We start from the raw sequence: 21239 nt of genomic DNA on the forward strand, positions 1-21239 counted from the left end.
AGAGCGTATGTACAAGGTATCCAGAGAGCGTATGTACAAGGTATCCAGAGAGCGTATGTACAAGGTATCCAGAGAGCGTATGTACAAGGTATCCAGAGAGCGTATGTACAAGGTATCCAGAGAGCGTATGTACAAGGTATCCAGAGAGCGTATGTACAAGGTATCCAGAGAGCGTATGTACAAGGTATCCAGAGAGCGTATGTACAAGGTATCCAGAGAGCGTATGTACAAGGTACCCAGAGAGCGTATGTACAAGGTATCCAGAGAGCGTATGTACAAGGTATCCAGAGAGCGTATGTACAAGGTACCCAGAGAGCGTATGTACAAGGTACCCAGAGAGCGTATGTACAAGGTACCCAGAGAGCGTATGTACAAGGTACCCAGAGAGCGTATGTACAAGGTACCCAGAGAGCGTATGTACAAGGTACCCAGAGAGCGTATGTATAACGCACCCAGAGAGCGTATGTATAACGCACCCAGAGTGTATGTATAACGCACCCAGAGTGTATGTATAACGCACCCAGAGTGTATGTATAACGCACCCAGAGTGTATGTATAACGCACCCAGAGTGTATGTATAACGCACCCAGAGTGTATGTATAACGCACCCAGAGTGTATGTATAACGCACCCAGAGTGTATGTATAACGCACCCAGAGTGTATGTATAACGCACCCAGAGTGTATGTATAACGCACCCAGAGTGTATGTATAACGCACCCAGAGTGTATGTATAACGCACCCAGAGTGTATGTATAACGCACCCAGAGTGTATGTATAACGCACCCAGAGTGTATGTACAACGCATCCAGAGTGTATGTACAACGTATCCAGAGTGTATGTACAACGTATCCAGAGTGTATGTACAACGTATCCAGAGTGTATGTATAACGTGTCCAGAGTGTATGTACAACGTATCCAGAGTGTATGTACAATGTATACAGATTGTATGTATAACGTATACAGAGTGTATGTATAACGTATACAGAGTGTAGGTATAATGTATCCAGAGTGTATGTATAATGTATCCAGAGTGTATGTACAATGTATACAGAGTGTATGTACAATGTATACAGATTGTATGTATAACGTATACAGAGTGTATGTATAACGTATACAGAGTGTAGGTATAATGTATACAGAGTGTATGTATAATGTATCCAGAGTGTATGTACAATGTATACAGAGTGTATGTATAATGTATACAGAGTGTATGTATAATGTATACAGAGTATGTATAATGTACACAAAGTGTATGTATAATGTACACAAAGTGTATGTATAATGTATACAGAGTGTATGTATAATGTATACAGAGTGTATGTATAATGTATACAGAGTGTATGTATAATGTATACAGAGTATGTATAATGTACACAAAGTGTATGTATAATGTATACAGAGTGTATGTATAATGTATACAGAGTGTATGTATAATGTATACAGAGTGTATGTATAATGTATCTAGAGTATGTATAACGTATGCAGATTACAGAGAGAGCGGCGCTTACCTAATATGAGCGAGCGCTTTCTTCCTAATTCTGGGTAATATATTCCTCTTTCTGACGTCTCTGCACGTCTCCAATGGCGCCCGTGCCCGGCTATATGACATACGTCAGCGCAGTACAAAGGAAGAACCAGTCACCAACTTACTGGGTATTTAGCGATTGGTATCACAGTAACATTCTCTCTATTTAAGGGATCACATCGGCCTCAGCCACCTCATAACTACATGATCCAGGTCATCACCTTTTTGGGAACCTCAATGGGGATCATATTGGCCTCACCCAACCCATAGCTAGATGATCCGGTTGACTATTGGCGGACATAATGATCGTCACCCAGCTTTCTACGGAGTAGCACAAGAAAACGAAAGAATTACATTTTTAAAGGGGAAGTGCTCATTATTCATCAGTACTGGACACTGCAGCCGTTCCCCATGGCTGGTGGCAGAACCCGTGGGCCCCCGCTGACTGCAGAGAACAGCAGTAAATCATGGGGCCCCGAGCTGCTGTGTACCCCTAAATCTTCTATCTCAAGCCGCAGGCCCAGATGCAATTCTAGGAGGGGGGGATAATGGTCTGGAAGTCTCAGAGTCATGGTCCAAATAGGATAGAAAATGAATTAGTGCAGTGTTTCCCAACCAGTGTACATCCAGCTGTTGCAAAACTACAACTCTCAGCGTGCCCGGACAGCCACTGAGTGGGAGAGGGAGAATATTGCCTATGTCAGAGAGGAGAAGGCTGAACAAATACCTCTCTGCTATACACGTATCACTATCTCTGTTGCAAAACTACAAGTCTCAGCGTGCCTGGACAGCCACTGAGTGGGACAGGGAGAATATTGTCTATGTCAGAGAGGAGAAGGCTGAACAAGTACCTCTCTGCTTTACACGTATCACTATCTCTGTTGCAAAACTACAAGTCTCACCGTGCCCGGACAGCCACTGAGTGGGACAGGGAGAATATTGTCTATGTCAGAGAGGAGAAGGCTGAACAAGTACATCTCTGCGATACACTTATCTCTATATCTGTTGCAAAACTACAACTGTCAGCGTGCCCGGACAGCCGAAGGCTGTCCGGGCATGCTAGGAGTTGTAGTTTTGCAACAGCTGAAGGCACACTGGTTGGGAAACACTGGCTTAAAGGGGTACTCCACTGGAAAATATTTTCTTTTAAATCAACTGATGCCAGAAAGTTAAACAGATTTGTAAATTACTTCTATTAAAAAATCCCAATCCTTCCAGTACTTATCAGCTGCTGTATAAAAGTCAGAATTTTTTTTTTCTTTTTGAATTTCCTTTCTGCCTGACCACAAGTGCTCTCTGCTGACACCTCTGTCCATGTCAGGAACTGCCCAGAGCAAATCCCCATAGAAAACCTCTTTTGCTCTGGACAGTTCCTGACGTGGACAGAGGTGTCAGCAGAGAGCACTTGTGGTCAGGCAGAAAGGAAATTCAAAAAGAAAAGAACTTCCTGTGTACTATACTGCAGCTCATAAGTACTGAAAGGATTGGAATTTTTTTTATACAAGTAATTTGCAAATCTGTTTAACTTTCTGGCACCAGTTGATTTAAAAGAAAATGTTTTCCAGTGGAGTACCCCTTTAACTAGTCAGCAATATAGAAACATTGAATAGATCAAATTAGCAGATCTGCCGCTCAGGACACCCTCAAAGCTGAAAAGCCGAGTGGAATAATTTCTCATATTGTGTCAAATATCTTTTTAAGGGTGCAAAGACTTTAGCAAATCAGTCGATATACGGTATCTGATTTTATATTTTTTGAGAATTTTTTTTTTGGGGGGGGTTGTGTACTTTCTCAACAACCTTAATATATAGGTCAGGTCTTCAAAAAACATTGTGCTCCCCAAAAATAAACCCCACACCTGAATAGTATATTGCAAAAGTCTCTACCACACTGGGAAAATCACTTGCTGCATAATTCTGTGAACCCCCAAAAAAAATCTCTATGAGGGTGTTGCAAAGATTTGTGATTTTCGGTGGAGGGTACACAAACTTATATTAGGTCTGGTTTCTGGGGTCAAATTTGTGCCCCCCCTTCCAAAACCACACTGGAATAGATACTGGAGGGCACTGTAAAAGTATGTCAACCCCCCAAAATCACAATGAGGGTATTGCAAAAATCTGTGCACCTCCCATCCATACCTGGATAGGCTGATTAGGACACAATACTTTAGCTTTTTTTTTTTATTATTTTTAAGGGGGGCCTCACAGACCTCTGCTACGTCCTTAAAGGGGTACTCCGGTGGAAAACTTTTTTTTTTATTTTTTTTAATAAACTGATGCCAGAAAGTTAAACAGATTTGTAAATGACTTATTAAAAAATCTTTACCCTTCCAGTACTTTTTAGCAGCTGTATGCCACAGAGGAAAATCTTTTCTTTTTCAATTTCTCTTTTGTCTTGTCCACAGTGCTCTCGGCTGACACCTCTGTCCGTGTCAGGAACTGTCCAGAGCAGCATAGGTTTGCTATGGGGATTTTCTCCTGCTCTGAACAGTTCCTGATACGGGCATCAGGTGTCAGCAGAGAGCACTGTGGACAAGACAAAAAATAATTCAAAAAGAAAAGATTTTCCTCTGTAGCATACAGCTGCTGAAAAGTACTGGAAGGGTAAAGATTTTTTTAATAGAAGTAATTTACAAATCTGTTTAACTTTCTGGCACCAGTTCATTTAAAAAAAAAAAAAAAGTTTTTTTTCACCGGAGTTCCCCTTTAAAGAGAATATTCTACAGTGATTTTTGGAGGAGGGTGCACAGACTTTTGCAGCACCATGAATATAGAATGCGCCCATATCTTGTACGTGTGCAACTATGTTAGAGCATAATAATGTATAATATTACGGTCAGGCAGATGAGACGAGAAGCGGATGACATCATCGCGGACAATAGCCGCCGCTTTGACAGGTTTACGTCCTGAATAAGAATGAGGCGGCATTGTGATGTCACGGCAACAAATGGTGGCTCAGCCTGGCGACAAACGCTCCTGAATGTTAATTGGCGTTAATTAAAGACGAGGGGGGGAATCTGTCCGGCACTATAATTATTTAATTAGGGAGGATTCCGCTCTGATTACCAGTGACTGACCCTTTTATCGATTCATCCTCTGGGGGGGTTCGGAGCCGGTGGTGGTGAACAGACCCCGCTAAGCTGCTGGCGTGGAGCTCTGCCAGGATCATGCGCGGCGCTGCCAACGCACGGACTCTCTAACAGAGGAGACAACGACTTCTGCGGGGAGAGAAGGTGATTAATAAATTAAGTAGAGTGGCCTGTGAACCGCGCAAATGGTCACTTTTCTTAACGATTTTCTCCGGATAAGAGCTCGCTGTAAAGCGACAGCTGCGCCGTTGTCGTGATAGCGAGATCCGCCTTGACGGGCGCATAAATTACACATTCATGTTTGGGAGTGGGGGGCAGGATTACCCTCAAGACTCACGTTCTCAGTCCAGGATGCCAAGCGGCACAGAGGGTCCCTAAGAAGAAGAGGTAAAGGGGGTGCACAAGATCCTGGAAAGTATTCAACCCCCTGAAAAAAAAATTCTATACAAAGTATTCACACCCACATCAGCTTTGGTAGTTTGTCTGCTGGCAAATCATCTGTTGTGCAACTATCAAGCAACTGTTGCACAAGTAAAAGCAGAATGAAAAAAAAATACAGCAAAATGAGGAAAACCTGCTGCAGTGCACAAGTGAACTGTGATGTGTAAAAATTATCATTTTATTAGACTGCCACACTAAATATTAAGCAAGATCACATGATTATAAAGAGTGGAGACGTAACCTGTACACAACAAAACAAAGAAATTCAGGGATAAACCTGCTGCAGTCCACAAGTGAACCGTGATGTATAAGATGTGCCCCCAAAAATAAAGTAAGATCACATGATTATAGAGATCTAACAACTAACCCAAACACAAAAGGTAAAAGTAGATGGCAAAACATAAGGAAATGCAGAAGAAAACCTGCTGCAGTTCACAAGCAAACTGTGACGTGTGAGCTTTTTTTCACCAACATGACTGTGATTTCCAAATATAAAGCAAGATCACATGATTACAGAAATCGCAGGAGTAACCCAAACACAACAAAAACACAAAGAAATACAGGGACAAACATGCTGCAGTCCACAAGTGAATTGTGGTGCGTAAGGTAATTATTGTCTAACTAGACTGCGACCCTAAATATGAAAGAAGATCACATGATAATAGAGATCTAACAAATAACCCAAACACAAGATAAAGGTAGACAGCTAAACAAATACAGCTAAACACCAGGAAATCCAGTGGAAAACCTGCTGCCGCCACCAAGAGAACTGTGAGGTAGGAGCCTTGTTCTCCAGCGACTGTGACCATATGAATCAAGATCTCATGATTATAAAGAAAGATCGCATGAGCAACCCAAACACACAGTGATAAGTAGACTGCAAAACAAGGAAATGCAGAGGGAAACCTGCTGCAGTCCACAAGAAAACTGATGTGTGAGATTTATTATCCAATTAGACCGTGACCCTCAAATACAAAAGATCGCACAAGTAACACAACCACAGCAAATACACAAAGTAATTCCAGGGATAAACCTGCTGCAGTCCACACAAGTACTGCGATGTGCAAGATGTATTCTCCAGCAACTAAGACCCAAAATGCAAAGCAAGATCACATGTCTACAGAGGTCGCACAAGTAACACAACCACAGCAAATACACAAAGGAATTCCAAGGATAAACCTGCTGCAGTCCACACAAGTACTGCGATGTGCAAGAGGTATTCTCCAGCAACTAAGACCCAAAATACAAAGCGAGATCAAATGTCTACAGAGGTCGCACAAGTAACACAACCACAGCAGATACACAAAGGAATTCCAGGGATAAACCTGCTGCAGTCCACAGGTGAGGTGAAAGATTTAGTTTCCAGCAACTAAGATCCCAAATATAAAGCAAGATCACATAAGTAAACCCAAGTCTAAGGCTGTAATCCAAGGAGAGGTCACCATAAACCAGTGGGCCTCCAGCTGTTGCAGAACTCCAACTCCCTGCATGCCCGGACAGCCGTTGGCTGTCCGGGCATGCTGGGAGTTGGAGTTTTGCAACAGCTGGTGGCACCCTGGTTGGGAAACACTGCTAAAAACACACAGGAGACAGTAGACCGCCAAACAAATGCAGCAAAAAGCAAAGAAATCCAGAAGAAAACCTGCTGCAGTCCACAAGAGAACTGTGAGATGGGAAATGTATTCTGCAGCAAGTCTATACACCAGTGTTAAACAAAGGCTGTCCAGGCATGCTGGGAGTTGTAGTTTCTCAACATCTGGAGGCTCCCTGGTTGGGAAACACTGCTATACACAGTACAACCTCAGTAACAGATGTAATGTAGACGCTTCCCAGTATCCACGTACTGTAAATCCCATACAAAAACACGGGAAGTGGTACTGTGCATTAGCGATTGATCCTAGAGAGAAGGTATTGCCTCAAGCAGAAAATAAGTAGTACTGTGCGCTGGAAGGTTCGAACAAAGTCACTTATGGTCAGTAGAATAAGAAGTTGTACTGTGTGCTCACAATGAACACCTGAATGGGCGAGCATGGAAGTTGTACCCTGCAATTCTTCACAAATTACAATTATTTCCATTTTTTGAGAGTAGTACTGTGCATCAAACTTTTCCTACAGAACAGCACTTAAAGTAACAGTTGGCACTTTGTCTACCAGGGAAGTAGTACTGTGCGTAATGTGTGAACTGTGCATGGCAATTAGTGACAGTAGGCACTTTGTCTACCAGGGAAGTAGTACTGTGCGTAATGTGTGTACTGTGAATAGCACTTAGTGACAGTAGGCACTTTGTCTACCAGGGAAGTAGTACTGTGCGTAATGTGTGTACTGTGAATAGCACTTAGTGACAGTAGGCACTTTGTCTACCAGGGAAGTAGTACTGTGCATCACTTATAAAGCATGTCTGGAAACTGGGACTGAGCGTTGGCAGAGGAAATCCCTGCAAGCGTGCCAGCGATAGGCGACAATGCGGGGTCCGCAGGACACTCTTTGATCCCCGGAGAGAATGACTTCCTGTGGAAGCGTCCGGAACGCGGCTCCATTCACAGCGAGAGGAAGGGGAGACACGGGGACGTATTTTTGTCTTGGCGGAATGTAAACAGAAGAAGGGCAGCGACTGATCTGGTGGAGGGAGATCGAGGGATGTAGCAAAAGGCGTAACCGCAACACCTTTCCTGTCAGCGCAACGATGAGCCGAAACCTGGACCCGCGACAAGAACAACACTACGGCCACTATTCTTATGTCTCCGGGTGAAGAGAAATCCCAAAAGAGTGATCTTCATCCAAATAGACCTCAGACAGGGAGGACGCCCCCTGGTGCATGTAAACAAGTCCCCTCCCTGCTCTGTACACTGCTGCTATCTCTATAGAATCAGGATATATAGTAGTTATACACCTCCCCTCCAGCTCCATCTGTATACTGCTGCTATCTCTATGGGATTAGGTGATCTAGTAGTTATACACCTCCCCTCCAGCACTATCTGTATACTGCTGCTATCTCTATGGGATCAGGATATATAGTAGTTATACACCTCCCCTCCAGCTCCATCTGTATACTGCTGCTATCTCTATGGGATTAGGTTATATAGTAGTTATACACCTCCCCTCCAGCTCTATCTGTATACTGCTGCTATTTCTATGGGATCAGGATATATAGTAGTTATATACCTCCCCTCCAGCTCTATCTGTATACTGCTGCTATCTCTATGGGGTCAGGATATATAGTAATTATACACCTACCCTCTCTCTCTCTCTATGGGATCAGGATATAAAGTAGTTATGCCCCTCCCCTCCAGCTCTATCTGTATACTGCTGCTATATCAGGATATATAGTAGTTCTACACCTTCCTTCCAGCTCTAGCCGTATACTGCTGCTGTCTCTATGGGATCAGTATATATAGTAGTTATACACCTCCTCTAGCTCTGTCTGTATACTGCTGCTATCTCTATGGGATCAGGATATGTAGTCCTTAATCTACCTCCGCTCCAGGACTATCTGTATACTGCTACTGTTGCTGCTGCTATATATAGGATATATAGTAGTTCTAAACCTCCCCTTCAGCTCTATCATCATACTGCTGCTATCCTATGGAATAAAATATATAGTAATTATACACCTCCTCTCTAGCTCTCTATGGGATCAGGATATATAGTAGTTATACACCTCCCCTGTATCTGTATACTGCTGCTATCTCTATGGGATCAATATACACTGCTCAAAAAAATAAAGTGAACACTTAAACAACACAATGTAAAGTCAATGACACTTGTGTGACATCACACTGTCCACTCAGGAAGAACACTGATTGACAATCAATTTCACATGGAACAGACAACAGGTGGAAATTATAGGCAATTAGCAAGACACCCCAATAAAGGAGTGGTTCTGCAGGTGGTGACCACAGACCACTTCTCAGTTCCTATGCTTCCTGGCTGATGTTTTGGTCACTTTTGAATGCTGGCGGTGCTTTCACTCTAGTGGTAGCATGAGATGGAGTCTACAACCCATACAAGTGGCTCAGCTCATCCAGGATGGCACATCAATGCGAGCTGTGGCAAGAAGGTTTGCTGTGTCTGTCAGCGTAGTGTCCAGAGCATGGAGGCGCTACCAGGAGACAGGCCAGTACATCAGGAGACGTGGAGGAGGCTGTAGGAGGGCAACAACCCAGCAGCAGGACCACTACCTCCGCCTTTGTGCAAGGAGGAGCAGGAGGAGCACTACCAGAGCCCTGCATAAGGACCTCCAGCAGAACACAAATGTGCATGTGTCCACTCAAACGGTCAGAAACAGACTCCATGAGGGTGGTATGAGGGCCCGACTTCCACAGGTAGGGGTTGTGCTTACAGCCCAACACCGTGCAGGACGTTTGGCATTTGCCAGAAAACACCAAGATTGGTAAATTCACCACTGGCACCCTGTGCTCTTCACAGATGAAAGCAGGTTCACACTGAGCACATGTGACAGACGTGACAGAGTCTGGAGACGCCGTGGAGAACGTTCTGCTGCCTGCAACATCCTCTAGCATGACCGGTTTGGCGGTGGGTCAGTAATGGTGTGGGGTGGCATTTCTTTGGGGGGCCGCACAGCCCTCCATGTGCTTGCCAGAGGTAGCCTGACTGCCATTAGGTACCGGGATGAGATCCTCAGACCACTTGTGAGATCATATGCTGGTGCGGTTGGCCCTGGGTTCCTCCTAATACAAGACAATGCTAGACCTCATGTGGCTGAAGTGTCAGCAGTTCCTACAAGAGGAAGGCATTGATGCTATGGACTGGCCGCCCGTTCTCCTGAATCCGATTGAGCACATCTAGGACGTCTCGCTCCATCCACCACAGACTGTCCAGGAGTTGGCGGATGCTTTAGTCCAGGTCTGGGAGGACATCCCTCAGGAGACCATCCTCCACCTAATCAGGAGCATGCCCAGGCATTGTAGGGAGGTCATACGGGCACGTGGAGGCCACACACACTACTGAGCCTCATTGGGACTTGTTTTAAGGACATTACATAAAGTTGGATCAGCCTGTAGTGGGGTTTTCCACTGTGATTTTGAGTGTGACTCCATATCCAGACCTCCATGGGTTGATACATTTGATTTCCATTGATCATTTTTGTGTGATTTTGTTGTCACATTCAACTATGTAAAGACGAAAGTCTTTCATACGATTAGTTCATTCATTCAGATCTAGGATGTGTTATCGCAGTGTTCTCTTTATTTTTTTTAAGCAGTGTATCTAGTAATTATACACCTCCCCTCCCAGCTCTGTATACTGCTGCTAACTCTATGGGATCAGGATATATAGTAGTTATCCACCTCCCCCCAGCTCTATCTGTATACTGCTGCCACTATCTCTATAGGATCAGGATATATAGTAATTATACACCTCCCCTCCCAGCTCTATCTGTATACTGCTGCTATCTCTATGGGATCAGGATATATAGTTGTTATACAAACATATGGGGTCATAATCCGCTGTCTGTAAGGTGGTGTCTGCCATCAGTCATTAAATGCTATCTTTCTGAGTGCGGCCTGATCCATCGAAGACCCCCTCACTCCCTCTTTGTAGTGACCCAGTGACCCAGTGACCAAATAAACTGAAATAACAGGCCCGTCGCCTGAGGCTGCACTACTGAGAGGTCCTGATTTATTTCTGTAAGGGGCAGAACAGTGTCAGATAGTGACGCAGACGGCCATTTGGACAAATAGTTTAAGACCACACGAGCCAACAGAGGAGACGTAAGGTGTCTCAGTGGTGCAGCCTCGGGCCGCGCTATGTCTCCGGTTGCCGACAATTAGATGAATGTCACCCCTGCCCGGTCCGTGTCACGTGCCACATACCGCACACGACTCTTAACACGAGGTTGCGTGCTCTACAGCTGCAATTACACGACATTTCACGAATATTTTCGCTTGTTCTATAACCCAGAGCACCGCCAGCGAGGACCGACTTCACGAAGTGCATGACTACGAGTTTTGCGCGCCACGCAAATACGACCAAGGTCAAAAGAGTTTTGTATTTCACTGCAGTTTTTCCCAACCAGGGTGCCTCCTGCTGTTGCCAAACTACAACTCCCAGCGAGCCCGGACAGCTGTCCGGGCACGCTGGGAGTTGTAGTTTGGCAACAGCTGGAGGCACCCTGGTTGGGAAACACTGTTCCAGAGTATTTTAGTTATGTCCTCGCAAGACTGAGTTACCCGCTAAACCGCCATCTGGAGCCCCTTCCCTTCTGCGAGCAATCACAGCCATTCAGAAGAACCAATAGGGGTCACATGACCTAAAAGGTCCCAGATTTATTAAAAAGTGATTGGTTGCCATGGGCAACAAAGAAAAGGAATTAGGGATTTATAAAACCATGAAAGAAAACCAAGATCAACCAAAGACAGCCCAGCATTACATTTTCAAGCATTCAGTAATTGGTTGCTATGGGCAACATACCTTTTTCTTCCAGTTTTATAAATCTCCATTGTCTGTTGCCCATGGCAACCAATCGCAGCCCAGCTTTACTGACTAGTCGGTTGCTGGGCAACAGACCTTTTATCTTTCGGTTTCATAAATCTCTGTTGCCCATAGCAACCAAAAATAGCGCAGCTTTAGTTTCATAATGAAAGTTGAGCCGTGATCTTTTAAACCAGTATCAGGAATCTCCTTGGTGACTGGTTAGTGTCTATGGGGGAGATTTATGAAGGGGGAAGGAAAAAAAAAACGAAAAAAAACTGTCCTTGTTGCCCATAGATACCAATCATGGCCTTAAAAGTGAAAGCTGCGCTGTGATTGGTTGCTACAGGCAACAAATTTAGTTTTTCTTTCACAGATCCAAGATCTAACATGGCCTCTGTTGTCCATAGCAACCACAGGAAAGCTTTCAATTTTCCCCAAAGTTTGAAACAAAATGAAAGCTGAGCCCCGATTGGTTGTCACAGTCAAAATATCTACTCGGACTGGTTGCTAATGGTCTGAAATACGTCCTTGTTGCCCATAGCAACCACAGTTTCATTTCAGATTCAGTGCCTTGAAAATGACAGCCCTTTGGTTGCTATTGGCAACAGTCAGACTGATTCACAAACCTCCCTAAAGAGTCTGAGGGGAGGAGCTCTTAGCGCTTACGGCTTCCCGATTGATGCTTAAGTGGGAGTCGACAGATTGTGCTGGTGCCCTAGTAATGTGGGACTCCATAATGGAGTCTGGTCCCTTTAAGGAACACTCTTGGCAATGGAGCACTAACCCGACATTAGCCGTACCTGTCCCGTCCTGTCAATATAAAGCCAGGGGGAAAAGTGGGAGGGGCCTATTGGCGCCATCTTGTAATGTTTGCACAACAATCTCTCTAAGTTACTTTACCGCAGAGTAAACCCCAAATTACAGGTCTGTCGTGTAAACAGCGCATCACCGCCAGGCAGGAAAATCTGATTATTTTTACACGACATACCACAGTCATGTGATCGCTCCAGACCGGTGTGCCGATGAGTGCAGCTGCCCTTACGGCTATCTGCTGGAGTGTATTAAAGGGGTACTCCACTGACCAGTGATTGGAAGTAAATGTTCTGAACGCTGTTTTTGTGCTGCGGATCGGCCACTCCCCTCGTGACATCCTGGCCACGTCCCCTCAATGCAAGTCTAAGGGACGGCCGCCACGCCCCCTCCCATAGACTTGCATTGAGGGGGCGTGGCCATGATGTAACGAGGGGCGTGGCCGATCCGCAGCACAAAAACAGCGTTCGGAAGATTTACTTCCAATCACTGGTCAGTGGAGTACCCCTTTAAGGCGGCGGAGGCTTGTGTTTTGTCTGCTGATTTGCCGCCTGCGCACAAGAGTTTAGTAAACTTCCATGTCGTGATATGGCGACTATTCTGATTTCGCCGAGAGTACAGACTGTGTGTGTGCAGGGATTGATTCATAATGTCTGTTCTGTAAGGAGGCTGGACTGGCCATGTCTGCCCTGGATGACGGAATACACAGAATACGTAAGACATGCCGAAGACTAAATCAAATTGTAATGTCTGCTCTTGGTGAGCTGTATACATAGGAAGCTTCTGTATACACTCCCGACAGCAGAGATTACTAATGTCTGCTCCATATAGATGTTTACAAGGCTATAAGCGCCAGGCTGAATCGATTGATTATGTCTGTTCTGTAGGGAGAGGATGTATCGGGCCATGTCGGCTCTGGGTGACAGAATAGGGCAAAGATGGTATCGATTTGTAATGTCTGATTCGTATAGATGCGTGCACAGTTATAGGATCAATCATGAATCAATTGATAATGTCTGTTCTGTAGGGAGAGGCTGGATCGGCCACATACGCTCTGGGTGAAAGAATATAGAGAAGATAAGATCGATTTGTAATGTCTGATCCGTGTAGATGCGTACACAGTTATAGGCTCAATGATGAATCAATTGATAATGTCTGCTATGTAGGGAGAGGCTGGATCGGCCACATACGCTCTGGGTGAAAGAATATAGAGAAGATAAGATCGATTTGTAATGTCTGATCCGTGTAGATGCGTACACAGTTATAATTTCAATGTTGAATTGATTGATAATGCCTGTTCTGTAGGGAGAGGCTGGATCGGCCATGTCTGCTCTGGGTGATGGAATAGAGACTATGAAAGGTATGCTAAAGACTAAATCGATTTGTAATGTCTGCTCGGAGTGGACAGTATACATAGAAGACTGCAATGTGTACTGACAGGAGCGATTCATAATGTCTGCTCTGTACAGATGTGCACCCAACTATAACCTCTATGCCAAATCAATTCATAATGTCTGCTCTGTACAGATGTGCACCCAACTATAACCTCTATGCCAAATCGATTCATAATGTCTGCTCTGTACAGATGTGCACCCTACTATAACCTCTATGCCAAATCGATTCATAATGTCTGTTCTGTACAGATGTGCACCCGACTATAACCTCTATGCCAAATCGATTCATAATGTCTGCGCTGTACAGATGCGCACCCGACTATAACCTCTATGCCAAATCGATTCATAATGTCTGCGCTGTACAGATGCGCACCCGACTACAACCTCTATGCCAAATCGATTCATAATGTCTGCTCTGTACAGATGTGCACCCAACTATAACCTCTATGCCAAATCGATTCATAATGTCTGCTCTGTACAGATGTGCACCCAACTATAACCTCTATGCCAAATCGATTCATAATGTCTGCTCTGTACAGATGTGCACCCAACTATAACCTCTATGCCAAATCGATTCATAATGTCTGCTCTGTACAAATGTGCACCCAACTATAACCTCTATGTCAAATCTATTCATAATGTCTGCTCTGTACAGATGTGCACCCGACTATAACCTCTATGCCAAATCGATTCATAATGTCTGCTCTGTACAAATGTGCACCCAACTATAACCTCTATGTCAAATCGATTCATAATGTCTGCTCTGTACAGATGTGCACCCAACTATAACCTCTATGCCAAATCGATTCATAATGTCTGCTCTGTACAGATGTGCACCCGACTTATAACCTCTATGCCAAATCGATTCATAATGTCTGCTCTGTACAGATGTGCACCCAACTATAACCTCTATGCCAAATCGATTCATAATGTCTGCTCTGTACAGATGTGCACCCAACTATAACCTCTATGCCAAATTGATTTATAATGTCTGCTCTGTACAGATGCGCACCAGACTATAACCTCTATGCCAAATCGATTAATAATGTCTGCTCTGTACAGATGCACACCAGACTATAACCTCTATGCCAAATCAATTCATAATGTCTGCTCTGTACAGATGTGCACCCAACTATAACCTCTATGCCAAATCGATTCATAATGTCTGCTCTGTACAGATGCACACCAGACTATAACCTCTATGCCAAATCGATTCATAATGTCTGTTCTGTACAGATGTGCACCCAACTATAACCTCTATGCCAAATCAATTCATAATGTCTGCTCTGTACAGATGTGCACCCTACTATAACCTCTATGCCAAATCGATTCATAATGTCTGCTCTGTACAGATGTGCACCCGACTATAACCTCTATGCCAAATCGATTCATAATGTCTGCTCTGTACAGATGTGCACCCGACTATAACCACTATGCCAAATGGATTCATAATGTCTGCTCTGTACAGATGTGCACCAGACTATAACCTCTATGCCAAATCTATTCATAATGTCTGCTCTGTACAGATGCGCACCCGACTATAACCTCTATGTCAAATCGATTCATAATGTCTGTTCTGCTGGACCAGCCATGTCTTTTCTGAGTGATGGAATATACAGAATACATAAGATATGCTAAAGACAGATCGAGTGAGATTGACTTGTAATGTCTGCTCGGAGTGAACAGTACATAATGGAGGCTGCAACATACAGTCCCAACAGGAGCGATTCGTAATGTCTGTACAGATGCGCACACGGCTATAACATCCATGCCAAATTGATTCATCATGTCTGATCTGTATAAATGGCTTCACATAGAACGCTGTTAACCTGTGTGTTCACCGATTCATTCATGCCCTACTCAGCGCAGACTATAAACTGACGATCGATTCATACTGTCTGCTCTATATGGACTGTGTTCATACAAAGCTATACCTTACACTCATTGCCAGATTGATTGGACAGGTCTGTTCCACGCAGACTAAATGCGTTTGAAGCTGCAACCTTCGGGATTTCAGGATTGACTTGTAATGTCTCATACGTAAAAGGCTATAAACTAGTGCTTCCCAAGCAGCGTGCCTCCAGCTGTTGAAAAACTACAACTCCCAGAATGCCTGGACATCCCTTGGCTGAGTACGTTGGTTGGTAAACACTGCTATAGACTCGCAATGTCTGATAACTGAATGTGCAACAATGTACGAAGCCAAGAGGTTCTACAGCAGTGATTAAATTAGATGCTGCCTCTGCTGCTGCAGAACCTCTTTGTGCGATATCAAATACCGTATAGCTGATTATTTTCCTATTCATCGCCGCTGCACCGGTGACTCAATAACCGATTCAACTGGTGGTGTCTCCTACAAAGAGTTAAAAATGCAGCGATCCCAATTAAGGGGCTGATTCCCACGCACAGATTTCCCACTTGCCAAGATTCCTGGGGTGTAATTAGAGGACACAATTGTGGCCGAGCAGCAAATTAACTTTTGTGCTGTATCCAAATGGTATTGTGAAGGGCTAAGGGCTCGGAATTAGCCTACCGTGACAAGGCGCCCGAACGCAGGGAGCGCCGGAGGATGAGGGGTGCAACCGTACAGAGAAGAAGAGAGCAAGAGAAGTATACAGCATGAAAGAGAGAGCTATATAGAACAGAGCGCAAAACAGCAAGAGACTACAGGAGAGAGAGTGCAGGAGAGAGAGTGCTGCAGAACAGACACCAATAGGAAGAGCACAACACAGACAGGGGTAGAGCATAAGAGAGTAAAAGAGGGAGAGAGCGCGCAGCGGAGAAAGGGGAGGCGCAGAGGAGAAAGGGGGAGGGAGGGCGCAGAGGAGAAAGGGGAGGGAGGGCGCAGCGGAGAACGGGGAAGGGAGCAGCGGAGAAGAGGGAGAGAGGGCGCAGCGGAGAAGAGGGAGAGAGGGCGCAGCTGAGAAAGGGGGAGGAAGGGCGCAGCTGAGAAAGGGGGAGGGAGGGCGCAGCTGAGAAAGGGGGAGGGAGGGCGCAGCTGAGAAAGGGGGAAGGAGGGCGCAGCTGAGAAAGGGGGAAGGAGGGCGCATCGGAGAAAGGGGGAAGAAGCCCAGCGGAGAAAGGGGGAGGGAAGGCGCAGCGGAGAAAGGGGAGGGAAGTTGCAGCGGAGAAAGGGGGAGGGAGGGCACAGCGGAGAAAGGGGAGGGAGGGCACAGCGGAGAAAGGGGGAGGGAGGGCGCAGCGGAGAAAGGGGGAGGGAGGGTGCAACGGAGAAAGGGGGGAAGCGCATAACGGAGAAAGGGGGGGAAGCGCATAACAGAGAAAGGGGGGGGAAGCGCATAACAGAGAAAGGGGGGGGAAGCGCATAACAGAGAAAGGGGGGGAAGCGCGTAACAGAGAAAGGGGAGGAAGCGCGTAACAGAGAAAGGGGAGGAAGCATGAAACAGAGAAAGGGGAGGGAGGGCACAGCGGAGAAATGAAGAGGGAGGGCACAGCGGAGAAAGGGGGAGGGAAGGCGCAGCGGAGAAAGGGGGAGGGAAGGCGCAGCGGAGAAAGGGGGAGGAAGCGCGCAGCGGAGAAAGGGGGAGGAAGCGCGCAGCGGAGAAAGGGGGAGGAAGCGCGCAGCGGAGAAAGGGGGAGGAAGCGCGCAGCGGAGAAAGGGGGAGGAAGCGCGCAGCGGAGAAAGGGGGAGGAAGCGCGCAGCGGAGAAAGGGGGAGGAAGCGCGCAGCGGAGAAAGGGGGAGGAAGCGCACAGCGGAGAAAGGGGGAGGAAGCGCGCAGCGGATAGATGGGGAGGGAGCACACATGAGAGAAAAGGGGAGGGAGCACGCAGCAGAAAAAGGGGGAGGGAGCACGCAGCAGAAAAAGGGGGAGGGAGCACGCAGCAGAAAAAGGGGGAGGGAGCACGCAGCAGAAAAAGGGGGAGGGAGCACGCAGCAGAAAAAGGGGGAGGGAGCACGCAGCAGAAAAAGGGGGAGGGAGCACGCAGCAGAAAAAGGGGGAGGGAGCAGGCAGCAGAAAAAGGGGGAGGGAGCAGGCAGCAGAAAAAGGGGGAGGGAGCAGGCAGCAGAAAAAGGGGGAGGGAGCAGGCAGCAGAAAAAGGGGGAGGGAGCACGCAGCAGAAAAAGGGGGAGAGAGCACGCAGCAGAAAAAGGGGGAGAGAGCACGCAGCAGAAAAAGGGGGAGGGAGCACGCAGCAGAAAAAGGGGGAGGGAGCACGCAGCAGAAAAAGGGGGAGGGAGCACGCAGCAGAAAAAGGGGGAGGGAGCACGCAGCAGAAAAAGGGGGAGGGAGCATGCAGCAGAAAAAGGGGGAGGGAGCATGCAGCAGAAAAAGGGGGAGGGAGCATGCAGCAGAAAAAGGGGGAGGGAGCATGCAGCAGAAAAAGGGGGAGGGAGCATGCAGCAGAAAAAGGGGGAGGGAGCATGCAGCAGAAAAAGGGGGAGGGAGCATGCAGCAGAAAAAGGGGGAGGGAGCATGCAGCAGAAAAAGGGGAAGAGAGCATGCAGCAGAAAAAGGGGGAGGGAGCATGCAGCAGAAAAAGGGGGAGGGAGCATGCAGCAGAAAAAGGGAGGAGGAGTGTGCAACAGAGATAAAAGGAGGGAGCGTGCAACAGAGAAAAAAGGAGGGAGCGTGCAACAGAGAGCCAGCGTCACCTGACTAGCGTTAAGAGCGCCAAAGTCATCCCCTGTCCCCTTTGTGTCCCATATACGATGGAGAGGACACTAAGCATCCAACCCGGCACTGACAAGCTGTCATAGCAAAACCAACAAAGCCGGGAAAGATTTGTGTCCGCTCGGTGAACAATGGCAGCTATGTGCACAGATGCGGGCGCCTTGTATTTATTTTTCCTTCAAAAACCAACTCAACCACATTGCTCGTTCAGGACGGCAAGCTAATTGCAGCTACTGCCCGAGTTAACCCCTGCTGTGCCAGCAACACCTTCTGAGGACCCGCTTCCCCCCTGTCCAGGCGTCCCCATTCACGGAATCTTATGCCATACACTGGACCCTACAGGACACTTTATGGGGCTTTAAAACCATGCGTGGTGCCAGTCCCAGCCTTCAGCCACCGTGCCAAGGATACAGTTCCCACCAATGTTCTCACTAAATCACCCTCTGCTGCTGCCAAAGCTGCGGTGATCTCAACGGAACATCGGAAACAACAACACGTCATGCAGTGCAACCACGTGCCATATGGAAAGAGGTGCAAAGTAAACAGTGGTCTCTACGTGGGCATGGGAGATCATCACTATGGCTGCTCTACGGTCTCTGAATTAACATTCCGTAAGGACGCGGATTAAGTATGGCGAAGGACGGACGAAAAACTAGATACTAGATCATCAGCCATTAAGACACAGGCCCGAAGCCTGAGGCTGCACTACTGAGAAAATCTGATGATGCAGTGTGGTCATGGACACCTTATCGCCAGCCACTTGTTACAGGTCAAAAGTGAGAGGTCTGAGACTGCACTGCTGAGACTCTGGAGACCACTGATCTAAAGGCTCAGATGGAGACGTCATGACACCAGAGTCTCAGTAGTGCAGTTTCAGACTTTGGACTCATCACTTCTGGACCATAACAAATGACCAGAAGTGGCTGAAGAACATCTGGAGCTCCACAGTTTGGAGACCACTGATCTACAAGATCAGACGGAGATATGATGTCCCCAAACTGTGGCACTCCAGATGTTCTCCAACCATTTCTGGTCAGTTGTAACAGGTCTAAAGCCTGAGACTGCACTACTGAGACTCTGGTGATATCACGTCTCCCTCTGATCCTGTAGATCAGTGGTCTCCAAACTGTGGCCCTCCAGATGTTCTCCAGCCACTTCTGGTCAAAGTCCATAAGTGATGGGTTCAAAGTCTGAGACTGCACTACTGAAACTCTGGTGATTCCGTAGTCTCCAAACTGTGGCCTGACCCTCCAGCTGTTGCAAAACTACAACTTCTAGCATGCCCGGACAGCCAACGGCTGTCCGGGCATGTTAGAAGTTGTAGTTTTGCAACAGCTGGAGGGCCACAATTGGGAGACCACTAGTGTAGATACAAATCCTTATCCACACTAATATCTACATCCTATCTGGCCCGGGGAAAGTTGTGTGAAGACATTGATGTGGATGGGGCTTCAGGCGTCATAGCACTGGTGAGGCATTTGGATGGCGGTGAGCAGCGGAAGAATGGTGTCATGTGACCAGGCGTGGGGAACGACTTACGACGGTTTGTGATCATTTTTCTGCGGGTGATTTCACTTGTAAAGTGGACACAAAAATAACCCGGCATCTGTCTCTGTTCTCCGTCCAACCAGTACCGATTATCTCTGCTCTGTCAGGAATGCGGTGAGGTATTTCTGAGGCCTCTGCCAGCCAACAGGGAGGTGGTGGTGGGGGGGGGGGGGGGGGTACCTCCGGCAATTTCACCCAGCTGGTCCCCAAGAAGTGGAATGCGGACCCTTCAGATTCTGCCCTCGAGGACATCAGAGAAGATCCTGGAACCTACATTGCACAACAATGGTGTCCTGGATTCACTATGGGAATACTCACACTTTTTGGTAAGCGCTGCGCTGCCTCAAGCTGTAGCCGGACTCTCCGCGGCATCATGACGTCATCCTGTAGGAAGAGAGAACAGAGTGATGTCATCGGTCATGTGAGCTGGAAGATCATGGTATCCTGTAATAACATTCTGACTATCAGCCATGACATTGTGTGGACCTCCCTCGCAATCTGACAAGGGATGTTTCACAGCAGTTTGCTCTACAGCAGCTCTTCAGTGGGATTGGAAGAGACGGGTTGGTCTTCACCCCCACATCAACAAGCCTTGGGCATCCATCACCCGTACCCTGATTGTCCTTTGACACTTTTGGTCGGCATTAACCACTACATACCAGGAACCCCCCCCCCCTACAAGACCGGCCACTCTGGAGATGCTCTGACCCATGTTGGTACTAACCATTACATAACGAGAACATCCCACAAGACCGTACATTCTGGAGTTGCTCTGACCTAGTTGTCTACAAATCACAATGAGCCTGGGGCCCCCATGACCCTGTCCTGAGACACTTTTGGTAGGTACTAACCACTGCATACCAGGAAGACCCCACAAGGCCGGCCACTCTAGAGATGTTCAGACCTAGTTGCCTTGAGCCCTCATGTTTCTTTCCCTGGACATGAGTGGCTAAGGCACTAATAACTACATACCAAGGAAACGTCACAAGACCAGACGACCTAGAGATCTTCTGACCTGGTTGACTTAGACCATCATGGTTATCCTCCCTTGGACACTTTTAGTCACTATATACATTGAACATCCCACAAGACCAGACGTTCTAGAGATGTTCTGAGCCTGTTGCGTTAGGCCCTCATGTCCCTCCTTGTTCTCCCTTGGACAGTTTTAGTTGGTACTAACCACTACATACCAGGAAGACCCCACAAGGCCGGCCACTCTAGAGATGTTGTGACCTAGTTGCCTTGAGCCCTCATATTTCCTTCCCTGGACATGAGTGGCTAAGGCACTAATAACTACATACCAAGGACACAAGACCAGACGTTCTAAAGATGTTCTGACCTAGTTGTCTTGAGCCCTCATGGCCC

General features: G+C 46.8%; 1 protein-coding gene across 13 annotated transcripts in view; it reads right to left on the reverse strand.

Moving 5' to 3' along the window:
• B3GNTL1 (UDP-GlcNAc:betaGal beta-1,3-N-acetylglucosaminyltransferase like 1) overlaps positions 1–21239 on the reverse strand; it is a 261364-nt gene that overhangs the window by 187326 nt on the left and 52799 nt on the right. For 12 of the 13 annotated variants that reach the window (XM_056549531.1, XM_056549528.1, XM_056549526.1 and 9 more), the window contains one exon: positions 20193–20258. In XM_056549531.1, coding sequence (XP_056405506.1) covers positions 20193–20258 — 66 coding nt within the window. Of the gene's footprint in view, positions 1–16224; positions 16381–20192; positions 20259–21239 lie in introns of those variants that run through there. The other variant, XM_056549535.1, reaches the window with a different exon arrangement.

This window comes from Hyla sarda, chromosome 13 (genome assembly GCF_029499605.1).
Source record: "Hyla sarda isolate aHylSar1 chromosome 13, aHylSar1.hap1, whole genome shotgun sequence".
Lineage (NCBI taxonomy): Eukaryota > Metazoa > Chordata > Amphibia > Anura > Hylidae > Hyla > Hyla sarda.